Genomic DNA, 26,338 nt, shown 5'->3' on the forward strand with positions numbered 1-26,338 from the left:
TCAATAAGTATTGCAGCAGACTCTTACATCACAGCCTCATAGTCTTCCTGACTGCCCCACAAGACCATGCAAAAAGGCTGACCTAACTGTGCTTTCATTTCTTCTAAGTCACATGTAATTTTTCCATGTTAGGAATTTTGCTGATATTAAGTGGAAATTATACTGTTTCCTGAGAAAAGAGCAATGGGTGATTGTATAAGAGGCTTACAAAACCTGCTTATGAAAATGAACAAGTCATATCACTTAAAAGTTACACCTAAATACATAAAATATTTTATTTTCCATTATATAACGGTGGCTGACTCCATTCCAGGGGCTTATTTTTACCAAATCAAAGAGAAATATTCTTCCTGTTACCACCATGGATAATTTCTGGTATGATTTTTAATCATACTAGAAATAATTTTTTAAACAGTTTCTAAATCAGTCATAAAATCTTGGAAAAGCACTCATAATGACAAAACAGAAAAACAAAATTCTTAACTATAGTTTGTATATGTTGAAATTATAAGGAGATAGTAGGTGCTGTTTTTGTTTATTAAAACTTCAAGGGAAAAGGCACATCTATTAGAATGACTAAAATCAAAACAATCTGACAAACCAGTTTCTGGAGAGAATGAGGAATAAGTGATAACTGCCATTTTGGAAGACACTTTGGTAGTTTCTTACAAAGCTAAACAAAGTGCAGCAATCACACTCCTAGGTGCTTACCTAACTGATTCAAAAACATGTCTACATAAAAACCTGCAGGTGTATGTTTATAGCAGTTTTATCCATAATCACCAGAAACAGAAGCAACCAGCTGTCTTTCAATAGGTGAATGGATAAGCAAACTGTAGTACATTATTATGATGGAATACTATTCAGAGAGAAAAAAAAAGCTATCAAGCCACACAAAGATATGTACTAAACCTAAATACACACTGCTAAGCCATAAAACAAACAAACAAAAAAAAACCCAGAAAAAATATTAAAAAGTTACCTGCTATTATAATTCCATTTACATAACGTTCTGGAAAAGGCAAAACTATAGAGTGGCAAACAGATTAGTATTTTCTAGGGATTTGTTGAGGGGAAAGAGGTAGGCTTAAAAAGGTGAAGTACAGAGGAGTTTTAAGGCAGTTAAAGTATTTCATATAATATTATAATTGTGGATACATGACACTATGCATTTATCAAACCCATAGAATTATACAGCACAAAAAGTGAACTTTACAGTATGCAAATTTTAAATATATATAGAGAGAAAAATTTATATATATATTTGTATATATATTTATATATATACATATGTATATCCCAGAAATGGAATGTAAGATCCCAGAATAGAATGGAAAAAGGAATTAGCTATCAAGTCACACAAAGAATACAACTGTATTACAAACTTTATTACAAGTTAAAAAAAAAAACTTCACTGAAGGTAGTAGAGTAGAAAGGTGCTGACCTAAATAACCTTGGAAATGAGCAGAGTCTGTAAAACTTCATATGTAAATCCATACTCTGAAATTGCACACAAACACTGTACTCTAGTTGATAAAAATCATATCTCATAGGAGTATGTAATAACAATTCTGAAACAACTATACTCCTACACTGCAACTGAACAATTATGTAGATCAATGTCTAAACAGAACAAAGTTTCTCACTGCTGGAGTAGGAAGTTACAGTATGCAAGGGGGAAAGGTTAAAATGATCCACATGATAATGGGTTAGAGTTGAAGGCATCAGTATGAGCTCATATTTAGCATAATACAGAAATACAGAAATATTTATAAACAGGCATATATAAACAGGCATTTATAAACAGGCATATATTTATAAACAGGCATATATATATATATATATATATATATAGCATATATATATATATATATAGCATTTAATATACACATATATATTTCCTTGTTCTGTCAACTGAGAGAGCCTAGAAGCAGCAACACCCCAATAGCAATGAGTACACCAAGTGCCCAGATTTTGGTTTTCAACTCCATTCTCCAACAAAAGGAATCTGGACTCCTTTGAGGCTCCTTTAAGAAATGACTTGGAGAAATGACTGAGACAGAAAATATACAAGATGAGTCTGGAGCATCTTATAATACAAGATAATAGGGAAGTGCCCAAAACACATACACAATAATGATGGACATACGTCAAAGTACACAGCAGACAACTGAAAACAAGCTGACTAGTACTCTTCAAAACCATCAAGGTCATCAAATACAAGGAAAGTCTGAAAAACTGTCACAGCCAAGAGGAGTCTAAGGAGACCTAATGACTAAATGTAATATATCCTGAGTAGGATGCTGAAACAGAAAAAGGACAGGTAACAACTAAAGATATCTAAATAAAGCTTGAAATTTAGTTAATAATAATGTATCAATACTGGTTCATTAATTGGGACCAAAGTACCAGCTTACCATGACAGTAAGCTGTCAATAATAGGGGATATAGGTGTGGAATGTATGAGAACCTTCTATACTATCTTCACACCTTTTCTGTAAATCTGAATCTATACTAAAATTGAAAGTTTAGTTTTTAAAAAAACTTAGAGGGAAAAGAAAAGTAAAAACCTACCTACTAAAAAATTCAGAAAAGAGAACAGACAGTCTGAAGAATTTAGGATGTGAGAGGTTGCTCTCCCACATAAAGAAGAGGTCCAGGACAGAAAGCTGCTAGTGATAGGGCAATAACACATTAGATATAAACAAAGAAGATCAAAAAAAGAAGAAAGAAAAATGACTGTCGTGTTTTTTCAGTAAAGAAGAGAAGCTTAATGTGGAGAAATTTATCAGGATAAATGGGAAAAGGCTTGCCACAAGATTCAGAAGAAAATGCTCCTAAGAGAAAAAAATATCTAGGGGAGTAAAGAAAGCCCTCTACATTTCTTCTCAATATACTTGTATCTTCTAAAACTGGTCTGCATAATTTAAGGGTCAGTTTTTATTTAAATGTTTTATAATTTTACACATATTGAAGGAAGTGAGACACTCAGCAGTCTCAATCCTTTTCAGGCCTACCTACTACATCTAATCATTTCAGAAAAAAGTATTCAAGCAGAAAGCAGAAAACAGAAGTTATTTTTAATTTACATAGAATCATTACTCAGTTCTCTACTAGGAATTATTAAATTCCTAAATTTATTAATTTAGGAATTATTAAATTCCTAAGTTTAATAATTTTATAATTATTAAATTCCTAAATTTAATAATGCCTAAATTATTAAATTCCTAAATGAGATACTCTGACAATATTCCTAAGCTTAACCATTAAAAAAAAAATCAATGGCATTGTAAATACAGCCTTTTGCAAGGTTTGTGCTAGGCCAATGACATCTAACATATTAAATTAAGCCACCAAATCAGCTTGAAATCTTGTGGCCAACAGAACTGGCATAGGGTTTACTACAGCATAGCTATGAAACCATTTTTGTGTCATGAGCCAAACACTGTCACCCTTAATTTGCACTGTCAACACCTGAAATCTGAAAAAAAAAATCTAAACTGTAAATGATTCAAATTACAAGGAAACTGCATTCTCCTTAATACCAATGATAAATAACCAAACTTTTTTGATACTACCTTATGCAAGCAAATATCCCTAGTACACTTTCAAGTAGTAATGAACTAAGTAAAATTCAATACAATGACAACTTTCATAATTCAGAGAACTAGAAAGACTTGTGTAATTAGCATTGGAGGTGTGATGTAAAGTCAATCTTAGTACAATGGCCCTTGAAGGCAGCATGAAGCAGGGAAAGGTTTGGAATCAGACTGACCTGGCTTTAAATCCTGGCTTGTCAGCACTGACAAAGGAACTTAACAACAAGTTAATGTCTCAAAATATGTTTCCTTATCTATAAAAGGGAGAATATTGACCTCCCAGTTCTGATGCAAACATTATTTTATGAATATTCAATAATACGAACAAACACTTCAGCATTTGTTATTTATCAGGCTGCTGTAAGTACTTTATATAAATTAACTTATTTAATCTTCCTAACAACTCTAGGAGGTATGTAATTATATTATCCCCTTTTTACAAATGAGAAATATCTAGTATGGAAAGATGAAGTAACTTATTCCAGTTCATACAGCGAGTAAGTATGTTTTCATAACTAAGTAATCAGGCTCTAGTTTTTGCTCTAAATTACTACATTATAATATCATTATTAAATCAGTTAATAAATCAGTTCCCTTTCAGCCACCCTAACTCCAATTCATCTCATTAAAATACTGACACTATTTACTTTTAATTTACTTTTAATGAAAGAGAAAACTGATCAGTTACCAAGTTACAGTAATAAGAACTATATTGAACTATGTTCAATATCCTATGATAAACCATAATGGAAAAGAATATTTAAAAAAGAATATATGTATATGTATAACTGAATCACTTTGCTGTACAGCATTAATTAACACAACATTGTAACTCAACTATACTTCAGTAAAAAAAATAAATAAAACACCGTTTGTCTCCCACAAAAAAGAACTATATTGGCAGAATTTATTTATTGCTATCAAGATTAATTCATCTATAAAAATGATAAGTGGTTTTTGCACCAACTAGTTCTCCAATATGCTAAATATGTTAAATATATTCTAATTCACTAAACAATTACACATTTTAGAGTTATTCTAAGGAAACCCTCAGGTAATCTTAACCCTAAAGTAAGGCTAAATAACTCTTCACAGTTTTATGACCAATTAAAAGGCTGTCAAGTGCACATTCAAAATCACAATAAAACCAGAAAAGTACATACAAGTCAACATGTAAGCAATAAACTATTGCTTATATAAAAACAAGTGGCAATAAAAAGTTCCATATCAGCTAATGAGTCTGGAATCAGTGGCATTTTATAGGGAGCTCAGGTTTCACAGTACTTCAGAGTCTACCACAAAAATATTGTGAGGTATATGCACCAAAGGTCATCCACTCCATTCTCCTCACTAGCATTTTCCCAACAAATAATCCCATGAAAACATTACTCTGACACTGACTTTAATTGCTGACTTTTTGGAGACAACAAAGTCCCACTCTAACAGAAGACCTTTAAAACACAAAAAAAATTTTTAATGAAGATTCTTTCACAATTCATGTCCTTCACCAATCATTTTGAGAGAAAATGCACTTTAGCCAAGGCAGTATAAAACTATACTTTGTTAATACTTAGTAAATAACTGATGCTTATTAAAATAGTAAACCTCTGTTTGCTATAATTCATCAGTAGATGAATTACCTTAGATCTCTCATTTCTATATGATTTCTGTCTTACTGTGGAATGACCCTATCCTACACCATCTGTATTTTATGGCTCTTGATGAAACACACACAACAGTATCAAACCCTGTTAAAACTGAAATCCTCATAATCCTCATTTATTTTAAATTGTATTACGCAAAGGGAGCTAAGCAATATATCGTCCTTCTCCCTTAAGTCTCCCTATTCAATTCTGTCTTCCTTTCCCCAACATTACCTAAATCCAAGATACGGATCAGGTGGCAACACTTCAGCAGAAAACACAGTATACAACCTTTAATGCTTTAGCATAGATGCTTCACTGTACCAATCAACTGTTACAATTTCCAAGAAAATACTCAATGCTGTACCTCATAAGACTATAAACATTTTTTTACTTAACTGGAGCTAAAAATGAGCTTTGCAGATTATGCCTGGAAAAGGCTTACATTTTTCAAACTAAAATTAGAAGATCATTTTGGTATGCAAAAGATGTACTAAATAAAGCAGTACGTTTAACACTAAAAGCCTCCAGTAGGGAGGGCATTGTTCACAATGATCTCTCCTTGTATATCCTTTTTTCCAGAGTTTAAAAACCTCCTTAGAGTACTGTACTGCATTATCACAGTGAATGCCAGAGCACCAAAATAAGGAATAGTCTGTACTTAATATCCCTAATTTGTAAATAATGAGACAATATAACAACTGGTTTGTAAGCCAACAAAAGAAAATCAATGACAAAAATGTTGATGTGTAGAAATAGTTCTTTACCATTACTACAGAGGGAATAAACCACTCTGTAATGTGCACGTTTCCAGGGAGTACTAGGGAAGAGGCAATGGAACAAATGCATGACAGAAGCATGACTGGTCTTCTGCAACAAGCTTTCTCCTTCTCTTCAGGTTTCTCTTTTTATTCTATGCCAACCACTTAACTCAAACTTCAACCTGAAGAGCTGGTAAATGATCAGACTACTTAAAGTTTATAATTTAGTAGATAGAGATGGTCATTTTGAAAGGAGAAAAATTTGTTACTCTGATCATATTTTCTGACCTATGACTTTAAATATTTTTTGATGATAGGTGAAATATAAATAACATTCAGATGAGTGAACAAACACAATTTTAGTCGTTACTATAACCTTGTAATATGTTAAGAAGGTGAGAGAAATATGTATCCCTCGAGTCCAATCCACCAATATTCTAACCACACCACCCAAAGCTGGTAAATATAAATCATAGAGTAGGAAAACTGCCCTCTAGCATCCACAGAGAGGGCTTCCAGGCATCAACATTTTCCTTAAACTCGTTGAAACTATATTTCTCCATGCTAAACTCCCCAACTCAGAACAGGTCCTCTTTCTTTACTGTGTTTTTCTTTTCAGAGTTAATCAATTTTTGCATTTGAATAAATGATTGCACAGAAGACTTTAAATGTAATTCTTTGTAAAAGGTGAGATCTAAGCAAACCAAGATTAATCATACTTCAGTGACTTGTTAAAAATAAAAATAAAGCTTACATTGAATATGATTAGTAAAGCTGTCATCTTTGTCCTCAGTCTATATTTCAAGAATTATGATAGGACATAAGTTAAGAGAACAGCTACGTGCTAGGCACCTAATCACCTGTTGGATACATGCCAGCGTCTTGTGAACAGGAGGCAGACATTTACAAGATTGTGCTTTTTACATTTGAGAACAACCCATCGTTACTTACAGGGAAAAAAATTAGACCTAATATCTGTTTTCCAGAAAAATTTAACATTTATGGATATCTAAACCCTGTTATACAGTCCCCTTCTAAATTATAAGTACTTATTTAAAAACTACTCTTCCCCTAATACCATCAGGTAGCATACTGCCTGCTGTTCTTTTCACTCACTAACTTAATCTATCAACTAAGCTATGCTGGGCCAACAGTATCACCTGGTGTTTACTATATCAAATTGTCTGACCTAGAGTTTCTTGTAGGAATTGTGTACATATTTCCAAGTCACAGTTCAGAAAAAGTCTTTAGTACTTCTTACATATTCATTATCTTGTACACCTCTTACTCCCACTAACTCAGTGATTCTCAAAGTAGGCAGCATAAGGAAAGGAAAGGAAAGGAGATGTGAGGGTCAGGGAATCATTCAGAAAATTAGCAATTAAAAAGAAGTTTTTCAATATATTAAAAATCCCTTGGCCAAGATTCTGATACATCCCTCTTAGTGGAACGTCATCTCACCTCACCCTTTGAAAAAATCACAATGTGTCAAAAGAAATAGATATCATTTATGAGAGAGTCCTGGGAAATACAAAATCAGAAAACTATAAACAGTTCTTGGGTAATGCTCAACCCCACCCCACCTTTACTCTCACCCCTTATCTTCTCCAATAATAATGTTGACTTGTGTAGTATGACATCCACGCAGTTGTACTAAGATTGAGGTAAGTACATCTTTTCACTGCCTATTATTGTCTTAGACAAACCATTTACATCTATATGCCTCCCCTCATAAAAGGTCCATGTTCTTGTTATAATATTTTATGCTTACAAAAGTTATCTAGGGAGAAAATGTAGTCAATGTCTAGCTGGAGTCCCAGCTTGAGTGTTAAAGCCAGGTCTACCTCTGGGAGTCAGATATGTTTAGAAAACTCTGGTAAACTCATGCACTGAGGTCACCTGGAATCTGTTTGTAGGGGGGACTTAGGTGTCTCCAGGGAAAGTACTTACCTTAAAGGGAAAGAAAGTGAAACAAGTTTTTCCTAGTCTCCAAAATCTGATTCTGAGAGAGGTGATTCTGAGTTTTGTATGGAGTCAGTCACTAAGATTTGCTGTTCCTCCCCACCACTCCCCAGAACTCCATGGATTTCTGTCTGAGTTCTGAGGCAAAAAGAAGATTCCAAAAAAATTGAAAGAGATATCTTTCCCCAAAACTATGTAAGACATTAGAGCAAAAAATATTCCTGCTATGGTATCTACTTTGTTTATAATACAATGTACCTCTTTTCAAGGTAGACACCCCCCTATAAACAGGGAGCAGAGACTTCCATAGATGGCATACCTCATTGCCTTTGAGTTATAGAGTCCACTATGAGTACATGTGAGTCACCCTCCAGCCCCAACCAGGCATTCCAGAAATAGTAGAATAAATAATAATAAAGCATAGACTTTGAGAAAAGAGGAAGATCCCCAATTTTAACTGACAGTAAGAGCCAGAGAAATATGGATTACAGAAGACTAATAATACTCAGATATGAATATTTAGAAAAGTTTGCCTGGAATGTAATGTTTTCCAATCTCCAAGTAAATGGCATGCATGTAATTTCCATTTAAACATCATCAGAAGTATTGAAACTAAGTCACTTGAAGACAAGGTCTTGGTCTCAATTCAGCATAGTCTCCAAATCTCTCTTTCGTAGAAAATGAAACATTTACTCTTTTTTAATTGTCCCCCTTTCCCCTTACTCATTCTCTCTCAACCTTATAAATATATAGTTACTATACCGAGTATGTTAGCAGTACACTGAAGAATTCCTGAGACATCTTCAATGTCTTCTTTGTTGGAATGGTCTGCATAGGAGCATCTGTTAGAAATACTGTAGAAATTCTTTTCTACATCCCTATAACTAAGAAGAAAACAAAATTAGTATATGGAGAAATTTTTAAAAGACTCTGCAAATACACTCATATACATACACAAAAGCATGTGTTTATACTCTTAGCATAATGACATTTTCAAACAACTGAAGCTTTAAGACATAATTTCTGGCATAACCCATCACTAACATCAGAATAAGCAATGTGGACCTGGAACTGGAAGCAATCATTAACAAGAAAGCAATGTGCGAAAAAAATAAATGATGAGAACCAGAAAATACATCAGTTTGTGTATCTAATGTTTCTTTATTTGAGTGCTTCATAACTACTGGTAATTTGTTTCTATAATAAATTTGCCTAGAAAAAGAATAATTAACAGTGCTAATTTGGTGCGTTGGCACTAACTGTGTTGAAAGTAAACACATCTTAACTTCTATTACAGTTAAGAAATTAGCATGGATAACAAATAAGCAAATAAAGCATTTGGTGTCTGACAGAATTTGAATCATGGTCTTACCTTTTTCTATCTGTGAGACTTTGGGCAAGTAATCTAATCTTTGTTAGTCTAACTTTCCTCCCTCATGAAATGGAGATACCTCCTAGAGTTCTTACGAGGACTTACAGATAAAATGCCAGGGTTGATAAAATGACTGTGTTGACTGAAACTTTTCCAGTTTCCTCTGAATTAGAGCTAAGGCACCAAAGCTGCAGAAAATAAGGGTCAAACACTCCCATGTTTCAAAAGAGTAGCCAAGAAGACCAGACATCACCTTCAGAACTTAAGAAGTGACTAAATAGTCACTGTCACTGTCACCTCACCACCAGCATACATAAGTCAAGGAATAGGAAAAATTTGAAAGAAAATAATCAGAAGAATGAGTTATTGGCCTAGGAGGAGAGTACTGTTGTTCTCTCCCCCCCACACACACACACAAACACAAGTAAAAGAGAGAAGGTTAATAATATTCCCTACAGAGGACCAGTTGGTGAAAGAGGGCTCTACTCTGATAGAGACTGAGGTTTAGGTATCTTATTCCTCCATGAATATCTGCTGAGGTGGTGGAATTCCTGATCATCCCTCTATACCTGACTGAATGGAAGAAGATTCCAGGGAGTGTTATTAACAGGGAAAATAAATAGAGCCAAATTGGAACAGGCCTACAGTCCTACCATTTGACAAAGCAAAAACTATGGGTTTCCCATGGGAAAATTCATATTTAGTGATATGGAGATATCACTAAAGAAAGGTGAACTGGGGGTGTCCCTTCCTATTGCTTTCCCAATCTAGAGGCTGCAGCCAGGGGCAAGGATTACACTAGCAAGACTGTGGAGTGAAATCCACAGAGCCAGGAGCTGAGGCATCTGAAGCAGTAAAGGCAGAGCCTGTACATGCACCTTGCTGAGGGCATCACAGCCAAGAGAGGATTATTACAGCCACGAGTGAAGTAAACGAGGCTTCTACTATTTCCCATTTTATTCATGCCTGATATAACACATCAGAAGAGAAAGGAACCAGAAAGGATTGGCCTAAAACAGAGGAGTCAATAATACATGATATCACCTCTACATTACATTCCAAGTTCCTCATGCCAAGGTTTAACCCAGGCAGAGAGGGACAGAGAATAAGATTGGATATGAGATTGAAGGTTTGAATTGGTCTGGAGTGGACTTTATACTCCCTGAAAGTACTTGGAATACAGTGCAATCTGCCCAACCTAGTATCAAAGAGGGCTCATCCTAGTATGTTTGAAATGACTGAGGAGAAAAAAGTAAAGGGGTTTCATGTTTGTAAGATTAGACTCCAATAAACCAGTTAAACAAAATGCTTACTACAATTTCTAGAATTCAGTAATCACTCAATAAAAGGTGGAATGGGGAACACAGTCATTAAACACAGACAAATACATGTTTATATTTAAATCAAGCTCCACCATTTTAATCAGAGTGACCTTAAACAAAATATTTTTTCTTACAGTCTCAATCTCCTCATCTGTAAAAATGAGCTTAATACAGTGATCCTATGAAATAGATTGTTAGTATTAAATAAAATAACAGATATGAAGTGCCCAGTATATTACCTCAAAAACAGAGAGCAATAGATATTAGATTTTATCTAACTTGTTTTTATTCAGTAAGATAGGTATTATATATAAATATATACAAAAAAAGCTATATCACTTTTTAGATAAAATAATTTACAGCCACAAAATCTGACCATGACAGCATAAGTAATATCACTGAAGCTTGTTTCCCTGAATAAGCAGGGTTAACCCACTCCTAATTTCACTTCTAACGTTCTATTGAAATTATTCTACCTTAATCCTTATTCAACTGTCAAAATAAAAAGAGAACAGAGATTGGCTGTATAAAACAAACATAGAGCCCACAGTGATAAATGGAGTAATAATATACCTTTAGATGACTATAGGAAATGGTGTCCCAGACCAATATGAGGTTGGCAGCAGTCCTACCTGTGATATTAGCACAACGATGCTCATTCTGGCAAAAAGTATAAAACAAATGGCAGGATACTGAATACATATTTTTCTATACTTTGATGTTTAAAATATATAAAGAATTAAAATTACATCTCAGAAAGATGACCATGTTATTTTCTAATCATCATTTTAAAGAAATCTCTGCTTTGTCTTCCCTACCATAGCAATCTGTTTTTGTGAGCTAAAGACCAGTAGGAGTGGTGTAGTATAAACATCAGTGAGAGCAGATAGATTAGGCACTCTGGAGGAAGAAATTTAGATTTTTAAAAATCCAAATTCTCTGTAAGAAGAAAGCTGTAGCTGGAACATGAACTGGGCATATTTAACTCCTGATGCTAAGCAAATGATTGCAGAGTTTTAAAGGCTCAAGGAGGACAGGTAAAGGATACAGCAAGAGGATAAAGGGAAAGACAATCAACAAAAATTAAGGTGCAAAAGAGTCAGATACAGTAGTGGTAATTATAATTCAACAAACATACTGATTACTTATGTATAGCAAGCTGATTATATGATTTACCACATTATTATCATTAATATTTCATTTAAACATCACCCCTACCGTGCTATTATTCCCAAGTTTAAAAATGAGAAAACTGAGACTCAGGGAGGTTAAGTAATCTGCCCATGATCATTCAAAGGCACAACCTGACTTTAAATCTAGTAAATCTGGTATGTCTACTTCCAAAGCACATTTTTGGCAGTCCCTTGCTCTATACTACACAATAAAGCTGCACAGAGAGAAGGGCACAATATAATGACAAGAATGACATCAGAAAAAAATTGTCACCATAAACCAGATTTTCCTCAATCCTGACTTCCTTTTGATTTCTAAGGTAAACACTGCCTGTCTCCTACTTACCACTTTTGCTTCTCACTATTCTTCCTACCTCACACTGCCCCCACAACTAGTCTATTCCCTAGAAGCTTGAGTTAAAGAAAGGCTAACATAAAGAGAACAGTCAGGGCCCTCTTTTCTCATTTTAGATTGAGGGAAGAAGACTGCATATGCAGAGTTTACACAGCAATCAAAATTTACCACAAAGTCAATCTGACACACTGTAGCAGAACATTAAGCATAAATGGAAAACTATGCAAATAAATGAGTATAATTTTTGCCATAAAAAGAAGGATTTTGGATCCTGGAACTATAGATTTTAGAACTATAATGGACCCTAGGGATTACTCATTTTACACCCCTTTCTGAAGCATAATTTACTCTTTTATCCACTATATACATACCTTTGTGTACATACCTCTAGAGTACAATGTATTCATTTATTAACACCCCTCCCTCCCCCCAAAAACCTGTTAGTTCCTCCTATGTACCAAGCATTTACAAAGACACAGTAATATAAGAGTAAATAAGATAAATAACCAAATAAGAGAATAAACAAGATAATATAAGCTAATGATAAGTACTATGAAGAGAGATAATAGAGACTAATGTAGTAGAAAATCACTGCGGTTGGAGATTGAGGTAGGGGATTGAGGATTACTTTAGGTGTGTGTCATACCTTGCTGAGGATATGACATTTAAACAAAGACTTAGGACGGCTTAAAGATGGCGGAAGAGTAAGACGCGGAGATCTCCTTCCTCCTCACAGAGACATCAGAAATACATCTACACGTGGAACTTCTCCTATAGAACACCCACCCAACGCTGGCAGAAGACCTCAGACCTCCAAAAAGGCAAGAAACTCCCCACATATCTGGGTAGGGCAAAAGAAAAAAGAATAAACAGGGACAAAAGAATAGGGACGGGACCTATGCCAGTGGGAGGGAGCCGTGAAGGAGGAAAGACTCCCACACACTAGAGGCCCCTTCGCGGGCGGAGACTGCGGGCGCCGGAGGGGGAAGCTCCGGAGCCGCGGAGGACAGCTCAGCCACTGGGGTGCAGAGGGCAAAGCAGAGAGATTCCTGCAGAGGATCGGTGCCGACCGGCACTCACCAGCCCGAGAGGCTTGTCTGCTCGCCCGCCGGGGCGGGAGGGGCCGGGAGCTGAGGCTCGGGCTTCAGTCGGATCCCAGGGAAAGGTCTGGAGTTGGCAGAGTGAAGACAGCTTGAAGGGGGCTAGTGCGCCACGGCTGGCCGGGAGGGAGTTGGGGAGAAGTCTGGAGCTGCCGAAGAGGCAAGAGACCTTTTCCTCCCTCTTTGCTGCCTGGGCGCGAGGAGAGGGGATTAAGTGCGCCGCTTAAAGGAGCCCCAGAAGCGGGCGCGGAGCTGCCGAAGAGACAAGAGACTTTTTCTTGCCTCTTTGCTTCCTCGGGTGTGAGGTGAGGGGATTAAGAGCACCGCGTAGAGGAACTCCAGAAACGGGCGCGAGCCGCGGCTGTCGGCACGGACAGTAGAGACGGGTGTCGGACGCTAAGGTTGCTGCTGCCACCACCAAGAGGCCTGTGTGTGAGCACAGGTCACTCTCCACACCGGCCCTCCCGGGAGCCCGTGCAGTCCGCCACTGCCGGCGTCCCGGGATCCAGGGACAGCTTCCCCGGGAGAACGCACGGCGCGCCTTGGGCCTGTGCAGCGTCACGTCGGCCTCTGCCGCCGCGGACTCGCCCCGCCCCCGTGCCACTCCCCCACCCCAGCCTGAGTGAGCTGGAGCCCCTGAATCAACTGCTCCTTTAACATTGTCCTGTCTGAGCGAAGGGCAGTCGCCCTCGGACAACCTACACGCAGAGGCGGGACCAAGTCCAAAGCTGAACCCCAGGAGCTGTGTGAACAGAGAGGAGAGGGGGAGGTCTCTCCCAGCAGCCTCAGAAGCGGCGGATTAAAGCTCCACAATCAACTTTAAGTGCCCTGCATCTGTTGAAAACCTGAATAGACAACGAATCATCCCAAGTTGAGGAGGTGGACTTTGGGAGCAAGATATACTATTATTTTCCCCCTTTTTTTTTTCTTTTTGTGAGTGTGTATGTGTGTGCTGCTGTGTGAGATTTTGTCTGTATAGCTTTGCTTTCACCATTTGTCCTAGGGTTAGACAGACCCATTTTTCTGTTTTTTTTTTTTAAAGAAATTTTTCTTCTTAATAATTATTTTTTATTTTAATAACTATACTTTATACTACTCTGTCTTCTCCCTTTCTTTCTTCCTTTCTTCCTTCCTTTCTTCCCTCCTTCCCTCCTTTCTTCCTTCCTTCCCCCTTCTTTCCTCCCTTCCTCTCTTCCTTCCTCCCTTTCTTCCTCTGCACCTTCCTTCCTTCCTTTCTTGCTTCCCTCCTTCATTTCTTCCTTCCTTTCTTCCTTCCTTCCCTCCCTCCCTCCTTCCTTCCTTTTCTTTCCTTTCTATTTATTCTACCTTTTATTTTGAGCCGTGTGGATTAAAGGTTCTTGGCGCCCCAGCCAGGCACCAGGGCGGTGTCCCTGAGGTGGGAGAACCAACCTCAAGACACTAGTCCACAAGAGACCTCCCAGCTCCACGTAATATCAGACGGCGAAAATCTCCCAGAGATCTCCATCTCAACACCAAGACCCAGCTTCACTCAAGGACCAGCAAAGAACAGTGCTGGACACCCTATCCCCAACAAAGAGGAAGACAGGTCTACAGCCCCATCCATTAGCAGAGAGGCTGCCTAAAATCATAATAAGGTTACCAACTTCCCCAAAAACACCACCAGACGAGGACCTGCCCACCAGAAAGACAAGATCCAGCCTCATCCACCAGAACAGAGGCACTAGTCCCCCCAACTAGGGAATCTACTCAACCCACTGAACCAACCTTAGCCACTGGGGACAGCCACCAAAAACAACAGGAACTACGAACCTGCAGCGTGCAAAAAAGGAGACCCCAAACACAGTAAGATAAGCGAAATGAGAAGACAGAAAAACACACAACAGATGAAGGAGCAAGATAAAAACACACCAGACCTAACAGATGAAGAGGTAATAGCCAATCTACCTGAAAGAGAATTTAGAATAATGATGGTGAAGATGATGCAAAATCTTGGAAACAGAATAGACAATTTGCAAAAAACAGTTAACAGGGACCTAGAAGAAATAAAGAGGAAGCAAGAAACGATGAGCAACACAATAAATGAAATTAAAAATACTCTAGATGGGATCAATAGCAGAATAACTGAGGCAGAAGGACGCATAAGTGACCTGGAAGATAAAATAGTGGAAATAACTACTGCAGAGCTGAAGAAAGAAAAAAGAATGAAAAGAACTGAGGACAGTCTCAGAGACCTCTGGGACAACATTAAATGCACCAACATTCGAATTATAGGGGTCCCAGAAGAAGAAGAGAAAAAGAAAGGGACTGAGAAAATATTTGAAGAGATTATAGTTGAAAACTTCCCTAATATAGGAAAGGAAATAGTCAATCAAGTCCAGGAAGCACAGAGAGTTCCATACAGGATAAACCCAAAGAGAAACACGCCAAGACACATAATAATCAAACTGTCAAAAATTAAATACAAAGAAAACATATTAAAAGCAGCAAGGGAAAAACAACAAATAACACACAAGGGAATCCCCATAAGGTTAACATCTGATCTTTCAGCAGAAACTCTACAAGCCAGAAGGGAGTGGCAGGACATATTTAAAGTGATGAAGGAAAAAAACCTACAACCAACATTACTCTACCCAGCAAGGATCTCATTCAGATTTGATGGAGAAATTAAAACCTTTACAGACAAGCAAAAGCTGAGAGAGTTCAGCACCACCAAACCAGCTCTACAACAAATCCTAAAGGAACTTCTCTAGGCAAGAAACACAAGAGAAGGAAAAGACCTACAAGAACAACCCGAAACAATTAAGTAAATGGTAATAGGAACATACATATCAATAATTACCTTAAATGTAAATGGATTAAATGCTCCCACCAAAAGACACAGACTGGCTGAATGGATACAAAAACAAGACCCATATATATGCTGTCTACAAGAGACCCACTTCAGACCTAGGGACACATACAGACTGAAAGTAAGGGGATGGAAAAAGATATTCCATGCAAATGGAAATCAGAAGAAAGCTGGAGTAGCAATTCTCATATCAGACAAAATAGACTTTAAAATAAAGACTATTACAAGAGACAAAGAAGGACACTACATAATGATCAAGGGATCGATCCATGAAGAAGATATAACAATTGTAAATATTTATGCACCCAACATAGGAGCACCTCAATACATAAGGCAAATACTAACAGCCTTAAAAGGGGAAATCGACAGTAACACAATTATAATGGGGGACTTTAACACCCCACTTTCACCAATGGACAGATCATCCAAAATGAAAATAAATAAGGAAACACAAGCTTTAAATGATACATTACACAAGATGGACTTAATTGATATTTATAGGACATTCCATCCAAAAACAACAGAATACACATTTTTCTCAAGTGCTCATGGAACATTCTCCAGGATTGAGCATATATTGGGTCACAAATCTAGCCTTGGTAAATTTAAGAAAATTGAAATCGTATCAAGTATCTTTTCCGACCACAACGCTATGAGACTAGATATCAATTACAGGAAAAGATCTGTAAAAAATACAAACACATGGAGGCTAAACAATACACTACTTAATAACGAAGTGATCACTGAAGAAATCAAAGAGGAAATCAAAAAATACTTAGAAACAAATGACAATGGAGACACAACGACCCAAAACCTATGGGATACAGCAAAAGCAGTTCTAAGAGGCAAGTTTATAGCAATACAATCATACCTTAAGAAACAGGAAACATCTCGAATAAACAACCTAACTTTGCACTTAAAGCAATTAGAGAAAGAAGAACAAAAAACCCCCAAATTTAGCAGAAGGAAAGAAATCATAAAGATCAGATCAGAAATAAATGAAAAAGAAGTGAAGGAAACAATAGCAAAGATCAATAAAAGTAAAAGCTGGTTCTTTGAGAAGATAAATAAAATTGATAAACCATTAGCCAGACTCATCAAGAAAAAAAGGGAGAAGACTCAAATCAATAGAATTAGAAATGAAAAAGGAGATGTAACAACTGACACTGCAGAAATACAAAAGATTATTAGAGATTACTACAAACAACTGTATGCCAATAAAATGGACAACCTGGAAGAAATGGACACATTCTTAGAAATGCACAACCTGCCGAGACTGAACCAGGAAGAAATAGAAAATATGAACAGACCAATCACAAGCACTGAAATTGAAACTGTGATTAAAAATCTTCCAGCAAACAAAAGCCCAGGACCAGATGGCTTCACAGGCGAATTCTATCAAACATTTAGAGAAGAGCTAACACCTATCCTTCTCAAACTCTTCCAACAAATAGCAGAGGGAGGAACACTCCCAAACTCATTCTATGAGGCCAACATCACCCTGATACCAAAACCAGACAAAGACGTCACAAAGAAAGAAAACTACAGGCCAATATCACTGATGAACATAGATGCAAAAATCCTCAACAAAATACTAGCAAACAGAATCCAACAGCACATTAAAAGGATCATACACCATGATCAAGTGGGGTTCATCCCAGGAATGCTAGGATTCTTCAATATACGCAAATCAATCAACGTGATGCACCATATCAACAAACTGAAGGAGAAAAACCATATGATCATCTCAATAGATGCAGAGAAAGCTTTTGACAAAATTCAACACTCATTTATGATAAAAACCTTGGAGAAAGTAGGCATACAGGGAACTTTCCTCAACATAATAAAGGCCATATATGACAAACCCACAGCTAGCATCGTTCTCAATGGTGAAAAACTGAAACCATTTCCACTAAGATCAGGAACAAGACAAGGTTGCCCACTCTCACCACTCTTATTCAACATAGTTTTGGAAGTTCTAGCCACAGCAATCAGAGAAGAAAAAGAAGTAAAAGGAATCCAAATAGGAAAAGAAGTAAAGCTGTCACTGTTTGCAGATGACATGATACTATACATAGAGAATCCTAAGGATGCTACCAGAAAACTACTAGAGCTAATCAATGAATTTGGTAAAGTTGCAGGATACAAAATTAATACACAGAAATCTCTGGCATTCTTATACACTAATGATGAAAAATCTGACAGTGAAATTAAGAAAACACTCCCATTTACCATTGCAACAAAAAGAATAAAATATCTAGGAATAAACCTACCTAAGGAGACAAAAGACTTGTATGCAGAAAACTATAAGACACTGATGAAAGAAATTAAAGATGATACAAATAGGTGGAGAAATATACCATGTTCTTGGATTGGAAGAATCAACATTGTGAAAATGACTATACTACCCAAAGCAATCTACCGATTCAATGCAATCCCTATCAAATTACCACTGGCATTTTTTACAGAACTAGAACAAAACATGTTACAATTTGTATGGAAATACAAAAGACCCCGAATAGCCAAAGCAATCTTGAGAACGAGAAATGGAGCTGGAGGAATTAGGCTCCCTGACTTCAGACTCTACTACAAGGCTACAGTAATCAAGACAATATGGTACTGGCACAAAAACAGAAATATAGATCAATGGAACAGGATAGAGAGCCCAGAGATAAACCCACACACATATGGTCACCTTATCTTTGATAAAGGAGGGAAGGATATACAGTGGAGAAAAGACAGCCTCTTCAATAAGTGGTGCTGGGAAAACTGGACAGCTACCTGTGAAAGTATGAAATTAGAACACTCCCTAACACCACACACAAAAATAAACTCAAAATGGGTTAAAGACCTAAATGTAAGGCCAGACACTATCAAACTCTTAGAGGAAAACATAGGCAGAACACTATACGACATAAATCACAGCAAGATCCTTTTTGACCCATCTCCTAGAGAAATGGAAATAAAAACACAAATAAACAAATGGGACCTAATGAAACTTAAAAGCTTTTGCACAGCAAAGGATACCATAAACAAGACCAAAAGACAAACCTCAGAATGGGAGAAAATATTTGCAAATGAAGCAACTGACAAAGGATTAATTTCCAAAATTTATAAGCAACTCATGCAGCTCAATAACAAAAAAACAAACAATCCAATCCAAAAATGGGCAGAAGAACTAAATAGACATTTCTCCAAAGAAGATATACAGATTGCTAACAAACACATGAAAGAATGCTCAACCTCATTAATCATTAGAGAAATGCAAATCAAAACTACAATGAGATATCATCTCACACCGGTCAGATTGGCCATCATCAAAAACTCTAGAAACAATAAATGCTGGAGAGGGTGTGGAGAAAAGGGAACCCTCTTGCACTGCTGGTGGGAATGTAAATTGATACAGCCGCTATGGAGAACAGTATGGAGGTTCCTTAAAAAACTACAAATAGAACTACATACGACCCAGCAATCCCACTACTGGGCATATACCCTGAGAAAACCATAATTCAGAAAGACTCATGTACCAAAATGTTCATTGCAGCTCTATTTACAATAGCCAGGACATGGAAGCAACCTAAGTGTCCATCAACAGATGAATGGATAAAGAAGATGTGGCACATATATACAATGGAATATTACTCAGCCATAAAAAGAAATGAAACTGAGTTATTTATAATGAGGTGGATGGACCTGGAGTCTGTCATACAGAGTGAAGTAAGTCAGAAGGAGAAAAACAAATACCGTATGCTAACACATATATATGGACTCTAAGGGAAAAAAATGTCATGAAGAGATTAGTGGTAGGACGGGAATAAAACACAGACTTACTCGAGCATGGACTTGAGGATATGGGGAGGGGGAAGGGTGGGCTGTGACGAAGGGAGAGAGTGGCAGAGACATATATACACTATCAAATGTAAATTAGATAGCTAGTGGGAAGCTGCCGCATAGCACAGGGAGATCACCTCTGTGCTTTGTGACCACCTAGAGGGGTGGGATAGGGAGGGTGGGAGAGAGGGTGATGCAAGAGGGAAGAGATATGGGAACATATGTATATGTATAACTGATTCAGTTTGTTGTAAAGGAAAAGCTAACACACTATTGTAAAACAATTATACTCCAATAAAGATGTAAAAAAAAAAAAAAAAAAAGAAATAACACCGAAAAAAAATAAAATAAAATAAAATAAAATAAAAAAATAAAAAATAAACAAAGACTTAACTGTATAAAAGAATAATCCATGTAAACATCTGGGGACAGAATATTCCAGGTATATGAAATACTATGTGCAAAAGCCTTGAGGCTAAGCTAGCTTTGGTATAGTTGAGAAACCAACAGAAGGCTGGAATGGCTGGAGTGGAGAGAAAAGTGGGGAGTGGAATAGGATGAAATCAGAGAGGTAAGCAGAGACCAAATCACAGGAATAGCTCAGATTTTATTCTATCACAGTAAGTTATTATATGGTTTTAAACAGGGATTTCAAAGCTTGATCCATGGACCAGTAGAACCAACAGCATCTGGGAACTCCTTAGAAATGCCAATTCTTGAGCCCCACCCAGACATACATGATCAGAAACTACAGGAGTAGAAGCCAGAAAACTAGATTGGAATCTCAATCTGAGAGACCATGGTGACAGTGGAGATGAAGAGATGAAGATTTATCATACCGCATGAATAAATTATTTAAGTACTTATTTTCCCAACTTGAATGATCTCTATGAATAAATAAATGAACAAGTGAATGGATAAGTTAAGGAACAGAATAAATGTTTAAAGATAAAGTTGCTGAAGTACAGAGAGGCTATCTTACTTCCTAACAAGAGGCTCCATCGGCTACTCCCTCCGAATCCTCCATCTGTCTGATCCTTTGAACAGCTGCTCACTTCATTCAAGTCTAGGTCTTGGAGACTAAAAAAAGCCTCAGAGAGTTTCTATGGGCTACTGGTATAAAAATTAATTAAGGAGCAAGACTATACAATCCTTGAGCTCTGATAAATAATGTAGATCCAAAGGCAGAGTATCAAAACAGAGGAAAGGGAAGATGGGAAGGTTAGCGGTTGGAGGCTGAATTATGAAATTAAAAAGAAAAAAGCTAGCTCCTACTCTCTGTTACCCATTCTAATTCATCATCCAACCCAAGACACCTAAAAGCTGAATTATTTCCAGACAAGCTTTAGGCAAAGCCCAATTTCAGGGATTAGGAAAAGCACCACTTTCCCACCCTCACCTCCCCAGAAACATGTAAAATAAACTTTCCAGCACTTGCTTGCAATTGCCTGAAATCCCTTTAACTGTAAGAAACACATTCCTTTTCACAGTTAGAGATAAAATTGTGTTTTTTTAAGAGGAACAACACATATGAGTTAATACATTTTAATCCAAGTGTTAGTGATCATAGACGCTCTTCTTTTTCAGTATTGAAAAAAAGAAATTGAAAGTAGAAAGATGGACTCTAAAAGGCAAAGAGGACACTGGACAGGGAAACCATGGCCCCTTTTTATCTTCATCAGCATGAGCACAGAAAAAGACAGTGAGCAAAGGTACTTCAAGTCCTCAGAAGGTAGCCAACACCCAAGCAAAAATATGCTACTACGTCTTAGAACCAGTAGGACATTAAGACACCTCTTTATATGAAAGTCCTATATGCTGTCTCTTTTTTAAATACTGTGTCTGCAATAAACAGAACTAGGGAAAGACCATTTAGGCAATGAACAAAGAAATACCACAGGCTATGTCTACAGAGATTGAGAGGAGAATTGAGACAGTTATTTAGATGAAAGAGAACTCCATCCTACTAATGGAAAAAAAATTTCTGCTGATTATAGTAATAGAGTTTAGTTATCTAGTTTGATCATATTTATAAGATTCCCACTCTGGCTTGTAATGAAGACATAATCTAGTTCACAGATAAGACTATTTCATCAGTCATTATTTGATTTCAAAACGGAGAGGGCATTCATAATTCCAGAAATAATTTGCATTTCATTACTGGTATTGTCATTAAAATGTTAAAAATAATGATGATAATAAATATGTGTAAACAAGCATGTGGTGCTTACTACATATCAGAAATTGCTCTAAATACATTGACTAGTTTAATCCAAACACCATATTTGAAAGCAGCAAATCCAATGAGAGTGATTAAGTTTTATTTTAGAGTATGTGGGAAGAGATTAACTTGACATTATTTATCTCCCTTAAAATAAACCATTTAAAACTATAAATAGCCTCAAATTAAAAACCATCTCATGAGTTTAAATAATATGTTTTTTCTAGTACTGTACTCTTGAGGATTGATATGACAAAGTTTCAGAGCAATTCCCTTTGAAATGACAGTTAACATAATCATCAAGCACTTAAAGTATATGGTATTCTACTCGGTACTGAGATTATTTTTCCACTAAGTTTTCTTCCCTTTTGTTTTATTAAAAAAAAAAAATCACACTACTTCCTAATAGCCAAAATATGTTCTTGATCTCCAGGGTAATGATTATTACTTATAAATGTTAAGTGATTCCCCATAACATTTCAAGGTGTACCAGGGTTTGAAACTTGACTCCTCAGAAGTTCTTAAACTTCTACAAAGATAAATAGCTATAGTACATTGTACATTTAATTTAAATAGCTAGACTGCATCAGAAAGTGAATTTGGGCTTTTGTATTTGCCAACTGCTTTCTACCATAGCCAATCAAGGATATACCTTACTCTTATTTGGAGCTCCCTGTTTAAAAATACTTTCATTAAAATTACCTCATTTAATAATGACAAAGAATCCTTGATTTAGTTGTTACCATCATCATCACCCTTTAAAAGAGATAAAGTTACTTTAAAGTTCTATGTCCTGGTGAGGCCTTGAATTCCTGTCTTTTGACTCAAATCATCTTACTTTACATCATACCACAACCATTTCAGGAAATGGGGAATAAATAAAGGAAATATGTAGCATGTGACTCTAACTAAACAAATACTTCTCACTGAACTGTGTTAAGCTTGTAGTGAATTTGATTAAACTTTACTGAAGGATCCTAAAATCCCATTTAAAGCCTCTTGGTTGGTACCAATAAACCTTATGATATTACTAAGGCAAAATATGAGATTCAGTGGATGAGAATGAGAGGGTAAGAGCACAAGAAGGAAGAAAAAGGAAAGCACTAGCAAAAGGATTTTACTTAAAAAGGATTCAACACAAATAAACTAAAGGAAATCACTCCATGGGGCTCCTATGAGCTCCCACTTCACACTGAGATCATAATCACTATGTAATAAGGTTGACTTGGTTGCCCACATATTCAACAGCTATGTTTGAGTAGCTCTTTTTTTAAAATTGGAATATAGTTGATTTACAATATTGTGTTAATTTCTGCTGTACAGCAAAATGATTCAGTTATACATATCTACATTCTTTTTATATATATTCTTTCCATTATAGTTTTATCATAGGATATTGACTATAGTTCCCTGTGATATACAGTAGGACCTTGCTCTTTATCCATTCTATATATAATAGCTTACATCTGTTAACCCCAACCTCTCACTCCATCCCTCCCCCAACCCTTTCCCCCAATTCTTGGCAACCACAGGTCTGTTCTCTATATAGTAATTATCTTTAATTTGTCCCCAATAATAGCCAAAATCCATTTTTACTTACCCAGTAAATTGGTGCTCATAATACTGCAATGTCCTCTTGAGAGTTTGCTGTATCATCTGGGTCTACAGAATAATAATAACAATAATACATTATCAGCAAATCAGTGTTATTCCCATTCTGAGTATCATAAGCAGATATGTAGCTTCTGATTCATCTCATAAGAGTTTTCATTTTACAATATAAACCCATCTAGAATTCTGCCATGTATTTTCCCCACAGGAACTAATAATATGAGGCACTCAGCAATTACCCAGAATTTCCCAGTTTCAAATATGATAGTATTTCCTAGCCATATATTCCCCAATGCTTTTGTACTAGTTATTAAGTTCAACAAAATACTCATTGGCTGCCTACAATAAACCTAGACATTGTGAGCAGTGGAGAGGGATGTACTAAAGAAGATGAGTAATGCCCAGGTCAAGCCTGACTTCCTCAAGAGATTTCAAGCAAGGGTTCTAGAGTGTCCGAGAGGGCCCACAGTGTTTGGGGCAAGAAATGGGATCTGCAGAAAATACCTAAGCAGCTCATGACTGAATTTTATAATCCCCTCCTCTCCATGACAGCTAAAGACAGAGTTTCTTGATCCCAGAGCAAGAATTATTCTAGACTTATTTAGGCAACAGAGCCTCATCTTGGAGTCTCAGACCTAGGGAGGCATGAAAGTGACTCAAAGATCTTAAAACACAGATTTTAACAAATTATAATAAGAACCAAATTCTCAGTGGCAAGGGTGTGAATTTTTTAAATAATAAAAACTTCTAATCAAGCAGGAAAAAAAGCTTATCAAAACATTGATCTATTATAGCCATGGAAGAATTTTGGTGGGTTATAATGATTCTGACACAGACCCTTCAAGATGTGAGAGCAGCATGGTAGATTGGTAATCTTGTGCGCTGCCACTAATTAACCACACAAACCTAGATAAATCTGAAAAGGTAATCTGTAGAAAGCATCTAGCAAAATGCTGCTACCTAAGAAGGAGTTAATAAATATCAGTTTATTTCCCATCCCTAATCCTTCAAAGATATTGTCTTAAAGATATGTAATTTAAAGGAGACTACAGAGATTGTTGTCAGGGTTCACTTGAACCTCTTTCATGTTTACCTCTATGTGAAAAATGTCCAGGATAGATGTAAAAATCTCCCTACCTAATACTTTCAACATCCACCTTGGTAGGAAATGGCTATTTTAAAGCTTGAGGAAACTGAGCTTCAATTAAATCAAGGGCATCCACTGAGAACTATTCTACGCTACCATTTAGGAGAACATCTTCACTGAGCAAATCTAAGAGCTCAGATATATTCTTTGCTTTAGCCAAGCCATTTCAGAAATTAATTTTAGGAGAAATCAGCCTCCAAGTATTCAAAAAAATAGATACAGGGCAACTTCTTTCAACTGCTGTTTTTCCTTTATACTAGGTTAAAAAGATGTACATGAGGCCTCAAACTGGTACAGATGTTTCTGTTCATAAGAATAGAATCAAAGTAGACTAGCATGCCTAGGAAAGGAAAATCATTCCTGACCCAAGAAGCAATGAGTCTGTTGAAAAATCTGAAGAGGATGAAGCAGACACAGCAAACCTAGCGCACATGAAAAGTGTGCTTTAAAAATCCAACCCATGGCCAACCTAAATCAAGTCATTATCAGTCACTGGCTCAGTACCCCTAGGATCTGAGCCTTCAAAACTTGTTTGGCAGTTTCTGAGCCAAGATAACTTTCTCTTTGGCAACATGCCCTAAAAGCAGTGAAAATCCACAGAGAGATTATCCTTCCAATAACCTCTGGTGACAAAATATGGAACAGAAAGCAGGAACTAGAGTGCATAGGGTCAGTTAAGACCAGAATGACCTCCTTTGTACAAAAGGACATTTTATTTTCCTGTACCAGGAATTTCCCAGTCGTTAAAAAAAGCAAATGTTTGTGAAAGGAGTTAAGCCATTTAAAGAACTGACTTTTTTCTTTTCTGAAGCAATTACTTTTACTCCCCAGAAGGAATTATATTTATAGTTTCCAAATACATTAAATGGAAAATGTTCTCTGGGCACATTCAACAAAGCTTCAACTTCATAAAGATTTATATATTTCCTACTGCTTGCCAGATCCAGTGGGCACATTCTGGTGGTCTGAACTGTAAGCATAGAGGCTGACTGCAGAGTATCCCTTGATCTTCAGAAAGCCAAGGCTAACTTCAATACAGACCTGAATCCTCACCATGGACTATCACCATGGATCCACTCCAATCTTCTTCAGAGTTTGCCTGATTTAGAGACATCTTCACATAATCTGAGCCTCTCTGACATGAATAAAAAGCACAAAGTGAAGACCTGCACGTGGGCCAAAGCCTTCTGAAGGGGTGACTTCTGCCTTGAGGGCTGTAGGATCCATTTACTAAATGTCCATGTATGCCAGTGATGCAAATCAGTGTAGATTAGTGGGAAAAGCAAGGGCTCTAAAGATCTGCAGATTTTCTCTCCTTTTCTTTAAGAATGCAACTCCATATCAGCTCCATCCAACCTTCAACAGGCCAAAATCCCATTCCTCTTATGTGTATCTATTCTTTTCTTTAAGAA

The 26,338-nt window shown here is 36.8% G+C and overlaps 1 protein-coding gene across 2 annotated transcripts in view; it reads right to left on the reverse strand.

Annotated features, from left to right (window-relative positions):
• GUCY1A2 (guanylate cyclase 1 soluble subunit alpha 2) overlaps window positions 1-26,338 on the reverse strand; it is a 477,302-nt gene that overhangs the window by 411,504 nt on the left and 39,460 nt on the right. For both annotated transcript variants that reach the window (XM_067038547.1, XM_059070801.2), the window contains exons 2-3: window positions 23,769-23,830; window positions 8,728-8,849 (exon numbers count right to left, since the gene is read on the reverse strand). In XM_067038547.1, the coding sequence (XP_066894648.1) occupies window positions 8,728-8,849; window positions 23,769-23,830 (184 nt within the window). The remainder of the gene's footprint in view (window positions 1-8,727; window positions 8,850-23,768; window positions 23,831-26,338) is intronic.

This window comes from Kogia breviceps, chromosome 7 (genome assembly GCF_026419965.1).
Source record: "Kogia breviceps isolate mKogBre1 chromosome 7, mKogBre1 haplotype 1, whole genome shotgun sequence".
Taxonomy (NCBI): Eukaryota; Metazoa; Chordata; class Mammalia; order Artiodactyla; family Physeteridae; genus Kogia; species Kogia breviceps.